Source organism: Oreochromis niloticus, linkage group LG7, assembly GCF_001858045.2.
Source record: "Oreochromis niloticus isolate F11D_XX linkage group LG7, O_niloticus_UMD_NMBU, whole genome shotgun sequence".
NCBI lineage: Eukaryota > Metazoa > Chordata > Actinopteri > Cichliformes > Cichlidae > Oreochromis > Oreochromis niloticus.
Window position 1 is genome coordinate 39,794,451 of NC_031972.2, and position 20,173 is coordinate 39,814,623.

The window sequence follows — 20,173 nt, forward strand, 5'->3', positions numbered from 1 at the left end:
TGGGCTAGGTAAATAAGGCCTCAAATAGAGAGATCGACAACCACTCGTGCTTTACAGCCAATCCTGGAATGACTAATTCCCTTCACATGGCTGTCTTTGGACTGTGGGAGGGAACCAGAGTCCCTGAAAATCCAGAAAACGTTTTGCTCTGAGGTGACACAGGTGACTAATCAATAACAACTGTTCCACCTGCATGAGACAATTCAATTTCTTCTATAAAACATCTCGCCGAAAAGTGATCAACAGACAGAAGAAGGGCTATCAATAATCAAATCTGAGTACAATTAGCTAATGGAGTCCAGACTAACTCTGGGAAGGATGGTGTAGTTACTTTCTCACATATGCACAGGTAGATTTGGGTAGCCTTTTCCCTTTAATAAATGAAATCATCATTTAATCACGGCATTTTATATTTACTCTGGTTGCCTTTTTTGCCATTTGTTTGATGCTTTAAAAAAATAAGTGTGACAAAACAGCAAAAGGAAAAGCAATCAGGGAGAGGCGTATACTTTTAACAGCACGTTATAAAGTGGACACACATACTCTACTTCTGTTTTTTTGAATGAGCTTCTGTATCTTCACTCACCCCAGAGAGCCATGAATATAGAGAAGAAAACTGTGGCAGGATTGTCAAACAGATGACTTGCCCGGGCAGTCCCACAGGCAGTGCTAAGTTTCCAGTAGCTGCACACTCTGTCACACAGTGGACACATGGTGATGTTGTTCCTTGGATGACAAATCTCCATGCTAGAATTAACAGAAAGGCACATGCAGAGCTTTATTTTTATCACTGTTTAGATTATGTAAAATACATGATTTTAACCCACCACTACTTTGCTAATGCAACCCTCACACTATCCTTAGGCTAATCTCAAATCACACAAAAATGTAATTTGTTATGGCAACTGAACAACAAGAGTACAGCAAGAGTACTGACAGGCACCACAAAGAGACAACATTTCTCATCCAGGCTTCTCTTCATTGGCTCCAAGTTAAATCTAGAATCAAACTAAATCACATACAAGGTCTTAAATAATCAGGCCCCATCTTATCCTAACAACCTCTGATTACCACCCCAACACAGCACTTCACTCTTTTTTTTTTTTCCTTTTCGTTTTGATGGGGGGCTCAGAAAAGTATTAACACGTGTCTTGCATCTGCAGGTGATTTTGTTTCTGTGTATATGTGTGCATATGCAGATTTGTGAAGTTGCACCTGTGAGTTGTATAATATCCACACCTCTAAAAGGCCAACAAAATGCACCACGATGAAACCCAGAAACCAAACATTTAACCAAGGGTGAATACACAAGCATAGACAAGGACAGGAGGGTGGTAAATGATGCTGTGAGGACACCTCTACCCCCAGAATCACCCAAATCACCATAGGTCAAATAGCAGAGCCCTTCACTCTCAGACTGCTGACTTACTTGTGGTTCCTGTTTCTAGAAGTAGAATAGGAGGCAGAGCCTTCAGCTTTCAGGCTCCTGTCCTGTGGAACCAGCTCCCAGATCAGCATCACTTATCCCCTTTTTACTCCCATGTTATCCCACTAGAGCATTTTAGTGAATTTTGTCTTCTCTCTCTATACTTTATACTTTTTTTCTTTTGTCATCCTCCTCACTCCCCAAAAAGTAGCGGCAGATCGCTGCCGTTTCTTGAGTCTGACTCCTCTCTTGATGAAAGTGAGTTTTTCCTTTCCACTGTTACCAAGAGCTGCTCATAGGGGAATCGTCAGGTTACTGGAGGTTTCTCTCTCATATAAAATGTAAAGTACTGTGAGGCAGTTATCGTTATGATTTGGTGCTATAGAAAAAAGTGAAACTGAAATACACTTTTTTCACATGGTCTTTTTAGATTAAATCTCTTTCTTGAGGATTTTCCCTTTTTATAAACACTATATCTGATACATTCATATTACATATTTTCAAATACGCAAAACTTGAAACAATGTTAAAGTGGATTTCTCCATTATTTTTTTTGCTCTTAGTGATGTGACTGTAATAGTATGACAATATATACACTGGGATATGATGTTTGTCATGTTTACACAAAGAAACAGGACATAGCTGATGAAATGGGATACTCATGTCCATTTAAATCAGCGATTACCTCACAGCCATCAGTCACAGGGCTGACTTTGGTAGCAAATGCCGAAGTATGTAAAGTATTTTTGTCATCATAATGATAGTAACTATTCTGGTTATTTCTTTTTTGAGATTTGCAGCTGTTATTAGCTCAGTTTTCCTAAAACAGATTCCCATTAGGCACTGATGAATAGATGGGTCATCTGGTTTGTGTTACAGTCTGTTTGCTTTCTGTTAGGATTCTGACACTTACAGTGAGTGGCATTTGTCTCCACTGGATAGAAATTTGCACTGCCAGCATGTCATAATATCCTGTGGATGATAAAAAGCAGGTGGAGAAAGGAAAGGAGGCCCTCATTTCTGTAGTCATTCATCAAACTTTTACAGTTCTCTCCTGCTTGTTGTACTTTCACTTCCTCTTTCCATTTTTTGATTTCCATCCGCTTTAAGTCCTACACTGTTAAATCGTTTTTACTGATAGCTTCCTTTACTTAGCCTCTATGTTAAATTTGCAATAATGGATTCTTAGCGTTTTGTTGTGGAAAACAATCACAAACCGTTTAGAAGAGGGTTGGGTGGGAATGAAAGAGTAACGTTTCAGACTTTTCGGCATCATCACTCTATTACATGCCTACAATATCAATAGTGTGCAGTTACAAATGTACTGTAAAATGATCCGAGCAAGGCAAAAATATGGTATAAGTGGCACTAGATATCAACACAAGATAAAAAGGTGTGTGTAAAACTCTATTAATAACAAGTTGAAACTGATGACCTGTATCTCCAGTGATGCAGATAGCACATGGAAACATTATAAGCTCAAACAGCAAAGTCCACACCACAATAGACCGAGTGAAACAACAAAAACAAAACAATATACATATCTGAAACTTTGAGTTTTTTATTTATCGTTGTTAAACAGGGATGAGTTATATTTCAATTCACTTCAGTTTTATTTTATTTATATTTTGCCACATCACAGCAGCAGTTGCCTCAAGGTGCTTTATACTTAAAGGTGAAGACCCAACAAATATACACTGAAAAAAACCCAACAATCACATGAGCTCTGTGACCAGCAGGTGACAGCGCAGGAAAAACTCCCTTTTAACAGGAAGAAACCGCCGACAGAACCAGGCTCAGGCAGGAGCCGCCATCTGCAGCGACCGGATTCTCTGTAGTCTTCAATACAAAATTATTGTCTTTTATGAACTATTTTTTTACTTGAAGTAATCACACAATCTGATTGCATGATTAAAAATAATAAACTACCTTATGTCCTTAACATTTTTACTAATAACAAATAAAGCTTTGTGTTCAAAGACCACCCCAGCTATAACACAGATCGTTACACTGAGTCTAACAACTAAGAATATTCCATTTTATAAAACTATTATTTAGGTGGATGTTTATGATGTGTATGTTTTGAAGAGGGAGGCGAATAATCATGTTGAGATTATGATCACAACCATGTGATAATAACACATATGCTAAATAAATGAAATAAATAATGTTAAATCTGGCTACTAGATTTGCATTCATCTTTTTCCTGCAGTGCTACCCTGTAGCTTTCCAGCTTTGTCACCTGTCAAACAGATCAAATGGTGTTCATAAGGCTTGTCTTTATATTTCTAGATCTTTGAGGTGATTATAATTAGAATCACATAGAACAGGAATTTTTGCACATGCATTTTTGTTTACCTTGGAATGTTGTCATCAACTGTGGCGCATCCATACAAAAAGACAATGACCCCCACTAGTGAGGCAGGAATCAGCATCTGGGTATACAGGCCTAGCCAAGCGAAGTACAGCCCAATCTTCTCACCAAAATACTTCCTAAACAGATAAAAAATCATTTTTATTACACAAATCTGAACTGTAGTATATTGGTTGTCCCTTATTTACCACTATCTGCACAGACACAAAGGAACTTGTGAATCATTTCCTGCATACTGTAACAATATATCCATAATAAGTACACGTCTATATTCTAGCTCATTAATATGGTTGGTTCAAAATCCAGAAGTACAAGTTGTGGTAAGCAGGAGGTGGCTTATTGTGGAGGTGGATGATGGCCATGTAATGTTGTCAGATGCAATATGTGGATCTTTGAGCAGTTATAGTAATTAATATAGTGATTTATCCTACACGCTTTATCAACCTCACATCCAGCCAGTTTAGAATCACCAATTAATCTAATATGTATGAGGGAGGAAGCAGGAGTAGAAGGAGAAAAGTCAGTCTCCAGTTAGAAAGATCAGGGTGTATGTGTGACTAGTGTTTATTGATGATGTGACTGCTAGAAGCAGCAGGATGAACAATGAAATGCACAGGGTCCTACTCTGATCTGAACCCAACATGATTTTTAGTTGCAAGAGACAAATCCAAATACAGAGAGATCCACAACTAAGCAGCAACTGAAGATGGCTGCAGTAAAGGCCTGCAAAACATCTCAAAGGGAAAAACACAGTATCTGAAACAGGGAACGGGTTTAGAGTGTATAAAAATGGCTGTAATTCCTAAATAGTTTATTTGAAAACTTATTAGAAACCCTCTAAACTGAAGCCTGTCTGCACTTTAATCACATTGCAATTGTTCTAGCTGCAACATTGCAAAAGCTTAGTCATTTTTCAAATACTTACAGATGTTATATCATATAGATGAAGGAATGTCCTTACCGCACGAGTCCGATCGGCTGGTACTTGTAGAATACGCTGTAGTTTGCCCACTCCTCATATAAAAGCTGGAGAAGATATTCACATATGTTATATGTGTGTGCGTGTGTGTGTGTGAGTGTGTGTGTACTAAAATAAGTAAGTTGACAATAAAAGGTATTGAACACGTCACTAATTTTGTAAGTAAATCATTTTTAAACGTGCTATTGACATGAAATTCTCACCAGATGTCGGTAACAACCCATCCAATCCACACATACAAAGAAATAAAGCCATAGATGCCCAGAAATGAAATATGTAATAATGAGAATAATAATGTAATAATAATGAGATACAGGGAAAACATATTGAACACATAAAGAAAAGGAGGTGCAAAAAGGCATGAAAAGTCATGACACCAGCTGAAACCTATCAGTAATTAGAAAGCAATCCTGCCACTTCGTGTAAATGAATACCAGCTGGTTCAGTCCCAACTGAAGGCCTATAAAAATGTATCTCATTACCGAGGTGTAACACAACAAACATCTCAAGATGGATAAACCAGTGAGCTCTCTCAAGACTTATTCTGGCATTTTCACATTCTTACCTTTCTGTCATTGGGGTCTGCACTCTCCTCATCAATCTCTCCCTGAAAAAGAATATAGGAAATAGAAGTTTGTAAACTTGGTGTTTGCTCTTACTGTAGTACTTCATCAGTGCACACTTTCTCTTGAATCACCTGCAAATCCTATTTTTAATATTCACTCATAGTGTCACTAGCAGCATGGCTTGAGGACTAACTGTCTAACTGGCTCAGTGAATTGGACACCCAGCTCTGCACTACTGAAAAAAATACTATAACTAGCCCAACCCCAGCAGTCAGTTCAGGCCAAATAACTGTCCTCCAACAGGTCCTCCCAAGCAGCTGGAAAATCAGCAGCTGGGTGACTATAAGGTTCCTCCTCACAGTTTGGTCCTAAACAGAAGCACCCTGGTGCACCACAAACCCATTCACATTTCAAATCCATTTTCCCCAGTCAGCTACACACCCGTAATACTCTGGCAATTGGCCACTCTATTCTTAGACACATGACCCTGGAGACTCCAGTGACCATAGCTGATTGTCTTCCAAGTGCCAGAGCAAATCCCCCAGCTTACCTCTATTCAAGACTGGAATAAGGGACTTAACATCCAGCAGTTTTATGGTTACAGTAATCGAGTGTGCTATAAACATAGTATATCTATATGTGGTTTTGCTATTGGTAATTATGCATAAATCTAATCAATATAATGAATGAGATGTATAGAGATGAAAAGAGGAGGTGCAGTCGAGCACTGCTTAGACAGGTTGTGAGATACAGGAAAGTACTGAATGTTCCAACAGCATGGAAAGCGTGAGTGTGTCTGTGTATGTGCAGTATGCATTTGCATATGTGTGTGCCTAAGTGTGTGCGTGTGTTATAGGTGGAATAGGTGTGAGTGATGGGTAAGGGGAGAGAGGTGTGTGATACATATGAGTATAAAAGAGGACTCTTAGGAAGGTGTGGTGTGCGTCCTCTATTGTCCTGTGGCTGAGTAGAGAGCAACAACAGAAGAAAGGACTTTGGAGTTCACAAGTTTCACCTGGAAGCACCAGAGGATTAACCACTGCACAACCAATGTGAACTTATGCATTGGAATTGGAATTTTCGGCTTTAACTCTGCTTGGCGGTGTTGGATTAAGGTCTCAAAGGAGTTGGAGGACTTTGTACTGACTCACTGCTTCCCCATTTGGCATTATCAGGCTTGAGACATAGATGAGTGCATTCATCTCATAACCAGTATAAGAAATCAGCATTAGCATAGAGTAGATCACTTAGATTAGGATTCAAAATGCTCAAGAACAGGCCAAATTGTGGAGAAAAAAAACCCTCTCAAGCTCTGGAAAAAATGTTTGAAAAGACAAAGCCCAGATTAACTTCTACTAGAATTATAGAAAGAGAAAAGTATGAAGAAGGAAAGAAACAGCTTATTATCCAAGACTTACCACATCATCTATCAAACAAGATGCAGGATATATCATGTATGACTGTTAATGGAGCTGGGTAAGTAGTGTTTGATGCGACTGCTGATATAAGCAGCAGAATGAACTGAAGTGTACAAGATATACTCTCTGCTCATCAGACAGAGCTACACAGTGCAAGTGGACAATGATCCAAAACAAAGTGTAAAAGAAACCCAAGAGTTTTTCAAGACAAGCAAATACGATGTTATCCAGTGGCCAAGCCAATCGCCTGATCTCAGTCTTTTCAGTTACTGAAGATAAAACTGAAGACTGGCAGGCCTTTAGACTACAGAAGAAGCCAAATTGGTGCAATTCATTAATGTGGTTAATGCAATGCTTTGGTTAAACCCCTTGAAGAAAAGATGAAAGTCTAAACTTCACTGACTTTAAAACCAACTGTGGTTCTGTACAGGGGCAAAATTACCAAAGGGAACCACATAACAAAACAAAACAAAGTTGTATACACACCACTGATGTGTCACCAGCAAAGAAACCTTTACTGTAAGGCGCTGCACCACCATTTTATACTCGGTAAACTAAAACCACAGATATTTCTAATCCAATAATTATTTGCTCTAACAAAGATACTACTTACATCATGAAGAGGATAAGCTGCAGTATACACCCCACTACCAAGGAGACTGGTGATACCTGCCAAGAAAGCATAAATGCAGATGTTCATACAGATTCTAAATTATAATACTCAAGAAATGTGACCGCATCGGGTCATTCCATCTCTAACCATTCAATTTTTAGAATATTTTCTGTTCAGCCATCTCTGATTTGCATAAAAAATGTTGAAATCAAAAGGTGTCTCATTACCAAGGTGTCACACAACAAACGTCTCAGGATGGGTAAAACCAGTGAGCGCTCTCAAGACCTTTGCAACCTTATTGATGCGAAGCAAACTGATGGCATTGGTTACAGAAGAATTTCAGGGCTTGCTTTGCAACCGACGGATTTAGGCACCAACCAAAGGACTTGGGCATCTTGCAAGTTGTACAGAAAACAATTACTTAAATTACTGCTGCTAAAGGTGGTTCTACAAGCTACTGAATCATGCGATGTACTAAGTTTTCCTTGACTCCACAGACACTCAAAAGTAACTGGAAAATTGACTAATAAGTAGCTCAGGAATAGGAAAAGGCCTGAACACAACAGAAGACAACAGAAGTGGATGAGTGCAGAATTCTTTCCTTGATTCTGTAAAACAGCTTCACAGCATATAACCATGTCAAGGATGCTCTTGCGGAGGTACGCATATCATTTCACAAGTCCAAAATTAAGAAATGCCTTCCTGAATGTTCATACGGAAAGTTTGCCACTGGTTACTATCAAAACCAGGAAGGCCTAAATAGATTTTACCAGAAAAAAAGTCAAAAAGAGCTTGCCCAAATAAAACTCTCTGCACAGATGAAACCCAGATTAACTTGTACCAAAATGATGGAATGAGAACAGTATGGAAAAGGATAGAAACAGCTCATGATCTGAAGCATATCACATCAACTGTTGGCCATGAGTATGTATGGCTGTTAATGGAATTGGATAAGAAGTGTTTATTGATGATCCATCTGCTTAGAAGTGTACTAGGCTCGACGCCCTGCTCAGATTTAGAAATTCTGCAAAGCTGATCCGGCAGAGCTTCACAGTGCAAATACATTTAAATAATGACCCAAAGCAAACTGCAAACGTGACCCAAGATTTGCTCAAAGCAAAGAAATGGGATGTTGTTCTTTTGTCAAGTCATATACCTCATCGCAATCCAAAAGCATGTTTTTTTTTAGTTCCTGAAGACAGTACTGATAACAGAGACCCACAAGGCAGGCCTGACAGAACGTCTCCAGGGCGCTAGACTTAGGGTTAGAGACTGTAGTTAGAATAATGGTTATGGTTAAGGGTTAGGGTTTAGTGTGTGGTGTGATGGTGTTTATTTTCAAGTCGGAAAACTATGACATCACAACAGTGTGATTGGTTGCAGTACTTGCAATGCTGAACTTGGACCAACAATTGTAATAGTGTTCCAGGAAACACAACAACACTGGAAATGAGATCATGTACTCTGAGATACTGAGTCTCTCTCTCTTTCTCTCTCACACACACGCACATACACACACACACACACACACACACACACACACACACACACACAACGGCAAAAATAGCAGTCTATAGCATCACTGTGCCAAACATGCACAATCATTTATACAATTCCTCATTCAGTGATCACCTCCCACTGACCAGCTTCTAATGTGTCGCACACACATATTACAGAATGAGTGGATATTTTCATCATAGAAGTGGTAACAATGTTTCCATCTTTTACAGAAACACAAATTACTTAGCCATCAGAGGTTTAACCTTCAGGCCTTGCATTCAGTAGACACTAACGACAATGTTCTAATTATTGTTATTATTTATTTATTTATTTATTTATTTATTTATTGCTTTGACTTTAACAGAATTTAAAACACTGCTGTGCTCACTAACTACTCTGTAAGTTACTCCCTATGAAACAAATCTTTGCATCGTTGACACCAATAGGTTTGCAGGCATTTTACACAAATGATAGAGAGCAAGGTTAGGAATTACAAGTTATGTATTTCCAGCATTCATCCCCACCATCAAAAACTAAAAAAAAAGACATTTTAACCAGTGGAGACTAAAACAACTTAGTCAATATTTGTAGAGCTACAATTCTGCAAAGGATGCTGGTCATTCTTCCAGAGCATGAGCACATTCACAACTATTTGTGAGCAATCATGAAGAATCGAAAGAACAGTATGCTTCAAAATTTAAATCCCATAAAAATAAATCCCTTTTTTTTCAATAGGTTAAGAAGAAGATTGAAATTATTCTCTCTCCCCCCCCCACCCAACGGAACTCAAGCAATGTTAAGTTCTAAATCTGTTTTTGATTTACTCAAAATCCAAGCAGATACCAGAAGACTAAATAATGATATCTAAGCACAAACACTAGTAGTTGTCTGACTTTTGTGGTAAAAACACATTCAGACTTACCCATGCTGTACTTGGCCTTGCATTTTGTTCTTTTTAGTATTTCAAAAACCTGAAAAGGAATTTTAAAAAAGAACTTCACGCATGCTTCTAAAAGTAATCCACAAGGAGAATATCAGCCTATACATTTTAATTTCCCACACAATAATAACATTATACAGAACAACAAAATTAAGTTATTTACAATTTACAGTTCTTCCCAAGCGATACTACTACTATCACTACTAATTATTATTATTATTATTATTATTATTATTATTATTATTATTATCATTCCTGCAGAATTTTCTATTTTGGGCAGGATAACCTGTAACTGCAGTATTAATGTTTGAAAAGTGCATTCATTATGGAAAATACCATTAAAATAACTTTAGTTAACGTTGGTTAGTTTGTTATACACAGTATGAGGGCTAGAGAAATTGTGAAAACTAAAACATGCTGTCATTTCTTGGTGTTGTTGATGCACAAACTTGGACTTACTATTGAACTCCTGGTTTTGCTGTCAAAGAAGTAATCTTTGTCTGAGAGGTCAAATCTGTCAACATACACATAAAAAAAAGGTGATCAGGCAAGAGTCAATCCAGGCACATACATAATACCACTGCTGTCAAACATGAGACCTGGGGGCCAGAATCAGACAGGGAAAGACTCCAATCTGTCTCATTTGACAGTTTTGAAAAATGTGCAGAAGGGTGTAAATCCCCTCTAACTGCCATTCATACTACACACATAGTAATTAATAGATAAACAATATAAACAAAAACAATAAAAAACCAAAAAAGTTCCTGACTTTTTCATTTATCTACTTGGGAAGGGACATTTTCTGTGAATGAATGAGAATTGCATGTGGGCAGTGATGCTAGTGAAAAGGTCACCATCTCCCCTTTTTTCAGTGTAAAGCCAGCATCATTTATTTCACTCTGTTAGGGTCTGGTCTCAGATTTAAATGTCTCATGTTTTACCAACAAAAGTAGCAATTTTCAGTGTATATTCTTTGAAATACCTAAAGATTATAGGCTTACACTAACCCTGAATTATCTCATACAACAGAAGGAAACTGCTGAAAAACAAAAAGTAAAAAAAAAAACCTTTGGATGATATTGAAGTTGCTTTGAAAAGAAAAGGAGAAAAAGAAAAAAGGATCTGTCAGCATATTCTTAAACATTTAAAAAAATTACATTGTTGACAGTTACGCTAGATCATATGGGATCAGTTCTTTTCCATTTAGTAAAAACATGTACTTACAGGTGTTGCTTTTCCCTAGAGAACGTGTGTGACAGGTGTTTGATGTTCTTGGGTTGATGTTCCTCAACATGTGGGTGGAGGGGCTCCAGAATTTTACTAATCAGAGTACTGATCTTCTCCACAATGCTGTTTGACTGCTTGACCTCATAGACCTTTCACACACACACACACACACACACACACACACACACACACACACACACACACCTTTAACACTGATTGCTAATAAATTCAATGACATTTCACAGGGCTTCATAGTTGTAAACTTAATGTAAGATTTAAGTTGATTTAATTCACCTTACCATGGCCAAAAAACACAAAACACTAGTTAGAAATCCTTGTATGTTAATAAAAGGATTTTAAATTTCCTTCTGGATTCAACAGGGAACCAGTGAAGAAAAGCCAATATAAGAGAAATATGCTCTCTCTTTTGAGTCCCTGTCAGTACTCTCGCTGCAGCATTTTGGATCAAATGAAGGGGTTTATTTTATTAATAAGTTTTAGAACAGCCTAGAGTGCATGAACTAGTTTTTCAGCATCACTCTGAGACAGGATGTTTCTCATTTTAGAGATATTGCACAAATGTTAGAAAGCAGTCGTACACATTTGCTTAATATGAACATTGAAGTACAGATCCTGGTCAAAAACAACTCCGAGATTCCTCACAGTGTTACTAGAGGCCAAAGTAAGCCTCTAAGAATTTTAGGACTGAATACAGTAACCTCATCACTGTCTGAATTTAGAGTTCATCCAGGCCTTTATGTCTTTAAGACACACATGTAGTTTAACTCATTGGTTAAACCCTGCAACTTACTGACCTAGTTATAAACGAATTAATCTACTCATCGAAAAAAGAAAAAGGCATATAAAAGGTCTGTAATTTATGATCATTTTTAAATTTCTTAAAGTCCCGTGCTTTCATCCTCAACATATGTATTTGATACACAAACAGAATCTTCACATTTAGCGGAAGGTCAGTTAAAAGCATAAGTTACAAACACAGAGATCCAGGTGTTCTTTTACAAAATAGAAAATATAGAATTTATATAATATAGAAGTTTCTTAACTGTTATGATGACACAGATATGTTAAACCTAAATAGATTGTATATTTGATACTGACTCTAAACTGCCCATTTGAAATATATAACATAGCATAACATGGCATTTTTTTAACTAACATTTTAAAGACTTACTTTTTTGGTGGGCATCTTTAACTTCATGAATTCGGCTTCTCGACAAAGAACGTTCCAGGGAGCATGGATTTTCACGAAGTACACTCCTGGAATCTTGCCCTAAGAGGGAAACAGCATGCAAAAACAACTGTATAAAACTCCCATATAGTTTTATTTCATTTTCAAAACACAGATAGAGAAATAAAATAATACTGCACATGTATGTCTTCAGATCTCTCTCTCTCGCTAATATGATATCATTATACACTACCAGTCAAAAGTTTGGACACACCTCCTCATTTAATGGTTTTTCTTTATTTTCATGACTATGACTATTCAAAACTAAGAATGAACACATATGGAATTATGTTGTAAACAAAAAAGTGTGAAATAACTCAAAAAGTGTTTTATATTTGAGATTCTTCAAAACAGCCACCCTTTGCTTTGAATATTTCTTTTGCACACTCTTGATGTATTCTCTTGATGAGCTTCATGAGGTCGTCACCTGAAATGGCTTTCCAACAGACTTGAAGGAGTTCCAAGAGATGCTGAGCATTTGTTGGCCCTTTTGCCTTCACTCTGCAGTCCATTTCATCCCAAACCATCTCGATTGCATTTAGGTCAGGTGACTGTGGAGGCCAGGCCATCTGGTGCAGCACTCCATCTCTCTCCTTCTTGGTCAAATAGCCCTTAAACAGCCTGGAGGTGTGTTTGGGGTCATTGTTCTGTTGAAAAATAAATGATGGTCCAACTAAATGCAAACTGGATGGGATGGCATGTTGCACAGGATGCTGTGGTAGCCATGCTGGTTCAGTGTGTCTTCAATTTTGAATAAATCCCCAAAAGTGTGACCAGCAAAACACCCCTCACACCACCATCCCTCCTCCTCCATGCTTTGGTGGAGATATCAAGGTCTCAAATTTGGACTCATCAGACCAAAGTACAGATTTCCACTGGTCTAATGTCCATTCCTTGTGTTTCTTGGCCCAAACAAATCTCTTCTGCTTGTTGCTTTTCCTTAGTAGAGGTTTCTTAGCAGCTATTTGACCATAAAGGCCTGTTTCACACAGTATCCTCTGAACAGCTGATGTAGAGATATGTCTGCTACTGGAACTCTGTGTGGCATTTATCTGGGCTCTAATCTGAGGTGCTGTTGACTTGTGAATTCTGCGGTTGATGATTCAGATGAATTTATCCTCAGCAGCAGAGGTGACTTTTGGTCTTTCTTTCCTGTTGTGGTCCTCATGTGAGCCAGTTTTGTCATAGCGCTTGCCGTTTTTTGCGACTGCACTTGAAGACACATTCAAAGTTGTAGCAATTTTCCTGACTGAGGATTCAGGCCTATACAGAACAACAGTTGGGACAGGGCATCGCCTTGATAGATCCCGCACTTGATGGCCACTTGTGTAGTTGGCTTGAAGTTTGCTTCTAGTGTTGTTCGCCACATCCTCATTGAATTCTTGATAAAGGCTCTTAGGGTCCTGTTGAACTTGTATAGTTCCAGGATCCATGTTGGGGGCACTGAGTCATAGGCTTTCAGTCTGGTTTTGCAATTTCGGGCAACTGCTCTGTCTATCAGCAGCTGGTGTTTTTCCCCTCTGGTATACCTGCCAATACCTTTTTTTGCCACATGCCTGTTCATCTTAGCCACTATGATGCCTGACAGGAGCTTCCATGTGGTACTAAGGCAGGTTATTGGCTGGTAGTTGCATGTGATCGGTCCCTTCTCAGCATCCTTGGGGATCAGGACTGTCCGGCCTTAAGTTAACCATTCCAGCTCCAATAGTTGGCAAACTTCCCTTTGTGCTGCCTTGATCTTGGCCTCTTGTCTCCTTCTCCATGGAAGGTACTGCTCCTTGTGGCTGATTATCTGTGATCACTGCTGCCGTGGTGTAGATCAGCTGGTTGATTTTGATGATGGTCACAGTAGAGTTGCATTTCAAAATGCTGCATTCACATCTTCTAGTCTAGTAAACCTTTAGAGGGTATTCCACATAGTCTTGGTAATCATCCACAGAGGATCCAGGTTTACAGCTTAGCCATCGTCCTATCTCTCAGGTCAGTTGCTCTTGCCATCAACACAACTTCAGTTGTGCTTGGGGCTTGGTATCCAATCTCATGTGGGGATGATGATGATATTTCCCCCCAACCTGACGTCCTGGCTCTCCCTTCCCGTAGCATTTGTGTTGTACCTCATTGATCTCCAGTTATGGGAGCAGTTTCTTCTTCTGAATATTGGAACACTGAGCTACTACATATTGTTAAGTAAGTTAAATTTGCTTATATAACACAAGACGGGAATATATTAAAAAGTGCTTTACAAAGATATTACAAATACAGTTTGGTCACACAAAAACAACATAACACACAAAAACATTATCCAATGTTGTGTTATGCTTGTCTGAATAGATGCATTAGATAAAATCTTCCATAGTTTTGGTGCTAAGGTTTGGAAGGCATCCTCTTTAGTTTTCAGACATATATTACTTAAGTACTTAAGATATTACTTAAGTGAAGAAAGCAAGAGCGGGTCACAGATTTGATGTGGGCATCAAAAGTCAAAGACTGATCAAAAATTGACCGAGCAGTAGCTTTTACAGTGGATGAGAAAGCTCACAGACATGGTCTAATTTGGGGATTAATGTTCTCTGGAGCCCTAATTAAACAGCCTGTCTTGTCTGTATTAAGCCACAGAAAATTGTTTGCTGTTCAACCATTGATTTCCTTAAGACAGTCCATTAGAATGGATAGTTTATCCAGTTCATAAGGTTTGAAAGAAAGGTACAGTTGAATATTGTCTACATACAGATGATAAGAAATGGATTTAAAACTAAAACAAATTCAGAACTAATAATCTAGCCTAGTGGTAGAATATACAATGAGAACACCAAGGAACTTAAAACAGATCCTTGTGGAACACTGCATGTGAATCAAGCTACATCTGAGCAAAAGTCTCACATTGAGAACAAAAGTCTTCTAACCGCAAGAAATGAAGTGAACCACTTCAAGAGCTCCCTGGCCTCTGGTAGAGGACCCAAGCCCATTGGGGTGAGATGGGACTTGGGTTTCCTCCTTTTTAATGCTCTGCTCTGCTTCTGTCCAAAGTTTAGGCTTCAGCAAGTGAAATGCATGCTCAAGATATGGTGACTGACTTGGCCATTCAAGGATATTCCACTTCTTTGCTTTAATACATTCCTGGGTTGCTTTGGCTGCATGTTTTGGGTCATTGTCCATCTGTATTATGAAACGCCACCCAATCATTTTGACTCCATTTAGCTAGATTTGAGCATACACTATGTCATTAAACACCTCAGAATTCATTAAGCTGCTTCTGTCCTGTGTCACATCATTAATAAACACTAGTGTCCTAGTGGGACTGGCAGCCATACACCGCAAACCATCACACTGCCACCGCTGTGTTTTAGAGATAATGTAGTATGCTTTGGATCATGAGCTGTTCCACGCCTTCAAGTACCTAGCTTTTGTATTTACTTTCATGCAGTCTTCTCTTTATGGTAGATTTGCATATTGATATGCCTACCCCCTGGAGAGTGTTGTTCACTTGGTTGGCTGTTGTGAATGGGTTTCTCTTCACAATGGAAATAATTCTGTGATCATCCACTACTGTTGTCCTCTGTGGACATCTGGGTCTTTTTGTGTTGCTGCATTCACCAGAGCTTTCTTGTACCAAACTATAGTTTGCCACTCCTAATATTGTAGGAATTTCTCGGATGAGTTTTTTCTGTTTTTGCAGCTTAAGCATGGCTTGTTTCACCTGCACGGAGAGCTCCTGTGACCGCGTGTTGTTGGTTCACAGCAAAATCTTTCGATTCCAAGCACCACACCTTAGATCAACTCCAGGCCTTTTATCTTCTTAATTTATAATGACATAATGAAGGAATTGCCCACACCTGCCCATGAAATAGCCTTTGAGTCAATTGACCAGCAAGCATTAAAGCATGAAAGCATGAAAGGTTTAGGAGTTTCAGTCAATTGAGCTGAAACTCCTAAACCTTTCATCCTATTTGAATGTGGATACCCTCAAATTAAAGCTGAGAGTCTACACATTATGTCCGTGTCCATTTTATTACTATAACTGGAATATGTTTCAGTAAAAAAAACAGTAAAAGAAATCAAAACTTGCATCAGTGTCCAAATATATATGGACCTAACTGTGTGCAAAATACTAGAATGACTGATTAGGAAATACTGATGTCACCCGAACACCCCTGTGTCACGAGACTAGACTGGTGTTTTACTGTGTATTCTGTTTCAGGAAAATTGATCCTGTAGTCTCTCTCTTCCCTGTCTGTTAGTTCAAAGGTCCAACTTACTGGAAATTTAGACTGGTGATTTTTTTCATTAAACCAGAATTAACCTAGTATCAGCTAATGCTGGTAGTTACCAAAATGTCAGAAATTAGATAGTCCCATGTGTAGAAAACCAGGAATTTAGACTCTGTGTGGTGCTCACAACCTCAGGTCAGCTGTGGAGACAACTATTTTCTATTTTTATTCTGGCATTAGGACATCTTATACATAGACTGAATATCAGTTTCCACTTTTAAGCAACTGATATATAGATACATCTAAACTGCAACCCTGCAAATAGTTTTACAGAAACTGGCTGCCGCTTAAAATATTGCAGACATTCAGAAGCGGTTATCTTCTAACTTTTGGTTTATATAAGTTATAAGGTAAATATAAACCACAGTTTGTGCAAAAATATAGTAGTAATAATAATAGTAATTACTATTATTAGACACTGTCATCACTAGACAGAAATTTCAAGATCAAATCAAATTGTAAATCTGCCAAAACTGTGAAACAGTGTAGCAGTGCATTCACATAGTTCGCAATTAGAACATCAAACTGCAATAGAAATTACTTTTTCATGCTCAGATCAGGCTTTTTTGGCATAATCTGTGGTGTTTCAAGAGCCACAGTTTGTGATCCAGTAGGTGCTTAGAGTAAAATGGCAAATTTCAATCCTTGTGAAAGTTCATTGTTGACTTTGTTATTAAGACTTGTGGTCCAGCGATCTCTCTAGCAGGTCTATGAAGTTCAGTTCAGGTGTTTTTATTTTGACCCCAGTGTCACCCATGTACCTGGGAGCAGTATCTGGAAAGAGGTCAGGATTTGTGTTTATATAGTAGTTGATCACTACTGAAGTCACCAGTGAACTCATGGCATAGCTGCAAGCACATCTAGTATGTGTTCTGGGGTGAGGTTGCTTTTGCTCTTGTTCTGTCCTTTAACAAGGACACCAACATAAAAACACACCTTCAAATATATGATGATGTCTATATGGACATTTGTTACAATAGGAACAAGTTATAAATTCTTTCTATTTACATTCTATTGAGTTTGAAGTTTGTGTGTTCAAGTGTGTTTCAGTGGATTAGTGAAGATGTGTAAGAGAGTGAAGAGAAAGGGTGAGATGCATGAAAGTGGTAATTGTGACCTGCAGGACAGTATCATTTCTGTCTCTCCAGTGCATGTGCAGATCTGCTGTTCTTTATGATTAACAATGAGCTGAGTGGAAAATGCTGTTGGCCAACAAGTCTTTTTGAAAGCCTACAGACATATCTCTCATGGTAGGCATTTCACACTTAGCGTCACGGAGGGTCATTCGCAAATGATAATACGTGAAGAGCCATACACAGACACACCTGTTTGACTGCTTGTAAACACACATATTAAAACACTCAATTAAATAGCAGCAACTTAAGTCAAGACAACCCTTCAGGAATTCAAAATGAGCATCAACATAACCCCCCGTCAGGACCCTTGAAAGTGCTTACTAGTGTAATGCATATAAGTTTATGAGTGGTTTCATTATGGAAGCATTTCCATCACTGAATGAGTCATGAGTCAGTCATCATTTTCTGCAAGGGTGATAATAAGTGTAAGGAGCTCCTCTTTATAGTCTGAAGAAGTTTCTGCCAGTACAGCTTCACAGCACTGGTGGTGAGCCTGATGTCTATGTTAGAGCTCTGAAACTGCAATGGCTCCAAAAGTGAAGCAGCAAACTTAGGGCTAAAGATATCAAAACAAAGAAGTAGTCAATTTAAAGTTATGCCTCCCTCTAGGGGAGCAGGTGATGGTTTCCTATTGAGGCAAAGAAAAATGAATTGGCTTGTACCAAGAGTACTCACTTCCTTCTCTCATAGACATTAAATTTATGCTTTTTGTTACTGAAACTATGAGATATGATATGATATCGATATTTTAAGTTTGGTTAAAGAAAACCTTATAGAAAATATAATTGTAATGGATAATTATTAGAACTTACATCTTCATCTTTTTCCAGCTCTAGCCCCATATCTCTCAGTTTTCCCTCAAACTCCTCCCTTCTGAATGCCTTCTGATCCTCCTGGCCATTGAAGATTTCTCCTGAACAGCCCAACTCCATGTCGATAACCCTCGATGAATGTACGGAAGATGAGTCTTTCGTCCTTTGTGTTTGCTTGGCTCGGAGCTTTTCGCCACCACTCTGAGGACCATGGCGGAAGCTGCGAGCAACAACATTCTCAGTGAGGAGATGCACTGACTGCCGAGTGGAGTGGCTTCCACTCGACTTCTTCACGGAGTAGGTGAGCACGTAGTCAACACGCCGTTGACCATCCTGGAAGAAGAGCCCATGCTGGGAGCGGGTATTTTCCTCTGGAGTTAGAGCCTTCAGCCGCTGAAAATACGCAGATTTAAACCAGACATGTAAGAGCGGGAGCTTAGGGAACATGATTTATGCATTTATTAGTTGACAAGAGTGACTGCAAGAAATGCACGCAGAAAGAGATGGGGAGGATATCCAACAAGAAGAACTGCACTCAAATCAGGGGTGTTGCCATTCAGTGTCCGACACCATTGGATCACCAGCATGGTTCGATGATTTAACAGTTTTATTCACATATGTTGTTTGTTTGTATTTTAATACACATCAAACCCTGCCTCATGGAAAGAATGTAAAAATAGCAAGATTTCCTTTCTGGACTTGCATTTAAAAGCTATTCTTTTACTGAGCTTTTTGCACAGAAGACTTATACAGTTACAGTTCAGTGCAGTGTACGACCTGCAGAAGGAACTTCAGTTTGATCCTTCTCATTACTTAAGGCAGCAATGCCTGCCTTAAATAATGAGCGGTGCTGCAGAGTGGCAGTAGCACTCTTAAAGACAGTATCAATGTAAAAGTTTTGGTCATGTTCATCAAGGACTGCTGACTATTTTTATTTTTTTAACCAGTAAAGTATTTTGAGTTTTAAATATATTAAAATAGCTGTAATTGCTGCACAAGAAAATCAAAAAGAAGGCTGCAACTCATGTAGTTTATGTTTCCACATACCAGCCTACATAGCTGTTCAAGAATGTACAAAAACAAGCAAAAAAGGTTGAATAATTTTTGTTTTGTCAGTAGGAACAACTATGGCCAATCATAAGTTGTCCAGTTGGGTCAGTGAGGATGAAGTATTACATCAAATCCAAGTCCAAACTATTATTAAATAGATGTTATTCCGTGTCTTTATTTATCTTGCCTTATCTGTCCTCCTACTCTCTCTCTGTCAGTCTCTGTGCCTCTTGCAGAGACGCTTACCTTAAACTTGCCATGGAAGATGACATCTCGTAGAAAATGCGGTGTCTGTTGCTCAGACCCCGAGGTTTGAGAGAAGTTGACTTGATCTTCTACATTCTCTGTCATTGTCCAGGTAGAAAAAACGGTAAACTTATGTGGTGAAGAGTTGTTTTCTTACAGAGAATAGTCCTGGTTCTGCCTTAGGTCTCTCTGTGTTTGCCTCCTGTTTGAGATTTTTCACTATATGACTCTGCTGGGCTTTGATAGCCCCGCCTCTACTCTTATTTTTCAGTGACTTGCCACTTTTCTGTGTTTGTCTTCCTTTAAAGCTCTGTGTAAAGCCCTGTTTTTGTCTGGATTGTGGTGCTACTAAAGTGAGTGAGCAGCCTT

At 38.7% G+C, this 20,173-nt stretch overlaps 1 protein-coding gene across 2 annotated transcripts in view; it reads right to left on the bottom strand.

Annotated features, from left to right (window-relative positions):
• Nucleotides 1–20,173, bottom strand: part of ano1b (anoctamin 1, calcium activated chloride channel b) — a 34,979-nt gene extending 14,806 nt beyond the window's left edge. For both annotated transcript variants that reach the window (XM_019361198.2, XM_003449233.5), the window contains exons 1-11: nucleotides 19,805–20,173; nucleotides 18,509–18,901; nucleotides 12,236–12,334; nucleotides 11,041–11,192; nucleotides 10,276–10,330; nucleotides 9,799–9,847; nucleotides 7,377–7,432; nucleotides 5,345–5,386; nucleotides 4,762–4,826; nucleotides 3,785–3,919; nucleotides 587–747 (exon numbers count right to left, since the gene is read on the bottom strand). In XM_019361198.2, coding sequence (XP_019216743.1) covers nucleotides 587–747; nucleotides 3,785–3,919; nucleotides 4,762–4,826; nucleotides 5,345–5,386; nucleotides 7,377–7,432; nucleotides 9,799–9,847; nucleotides 10,276–10,330; nucleotides 11,041–11,192; nucleotides 12,236–12,334; nucleotides 18,509–18,901; nucleotides 19,805–19,909 — 1,312 coding nt within the window. In that variant the 5' untranslated portion in view covers nucleotides 19,910–20,173. The remainder of the gene's footprint in view (nucleotides 1–586; nucleotides 748–3,784; nucleotides 3,920–4,761; nucleotides 4,827–5,344; nucleotides 5,387–7,376; nucleotides 7,433–9,798; nucleotides 9,848–10,275; nucleotides 10,331–11,040; nucleotides 11,193–12,235; nucleotides 12,335–18,508; nucleotides 18,902–19,804) is intronic.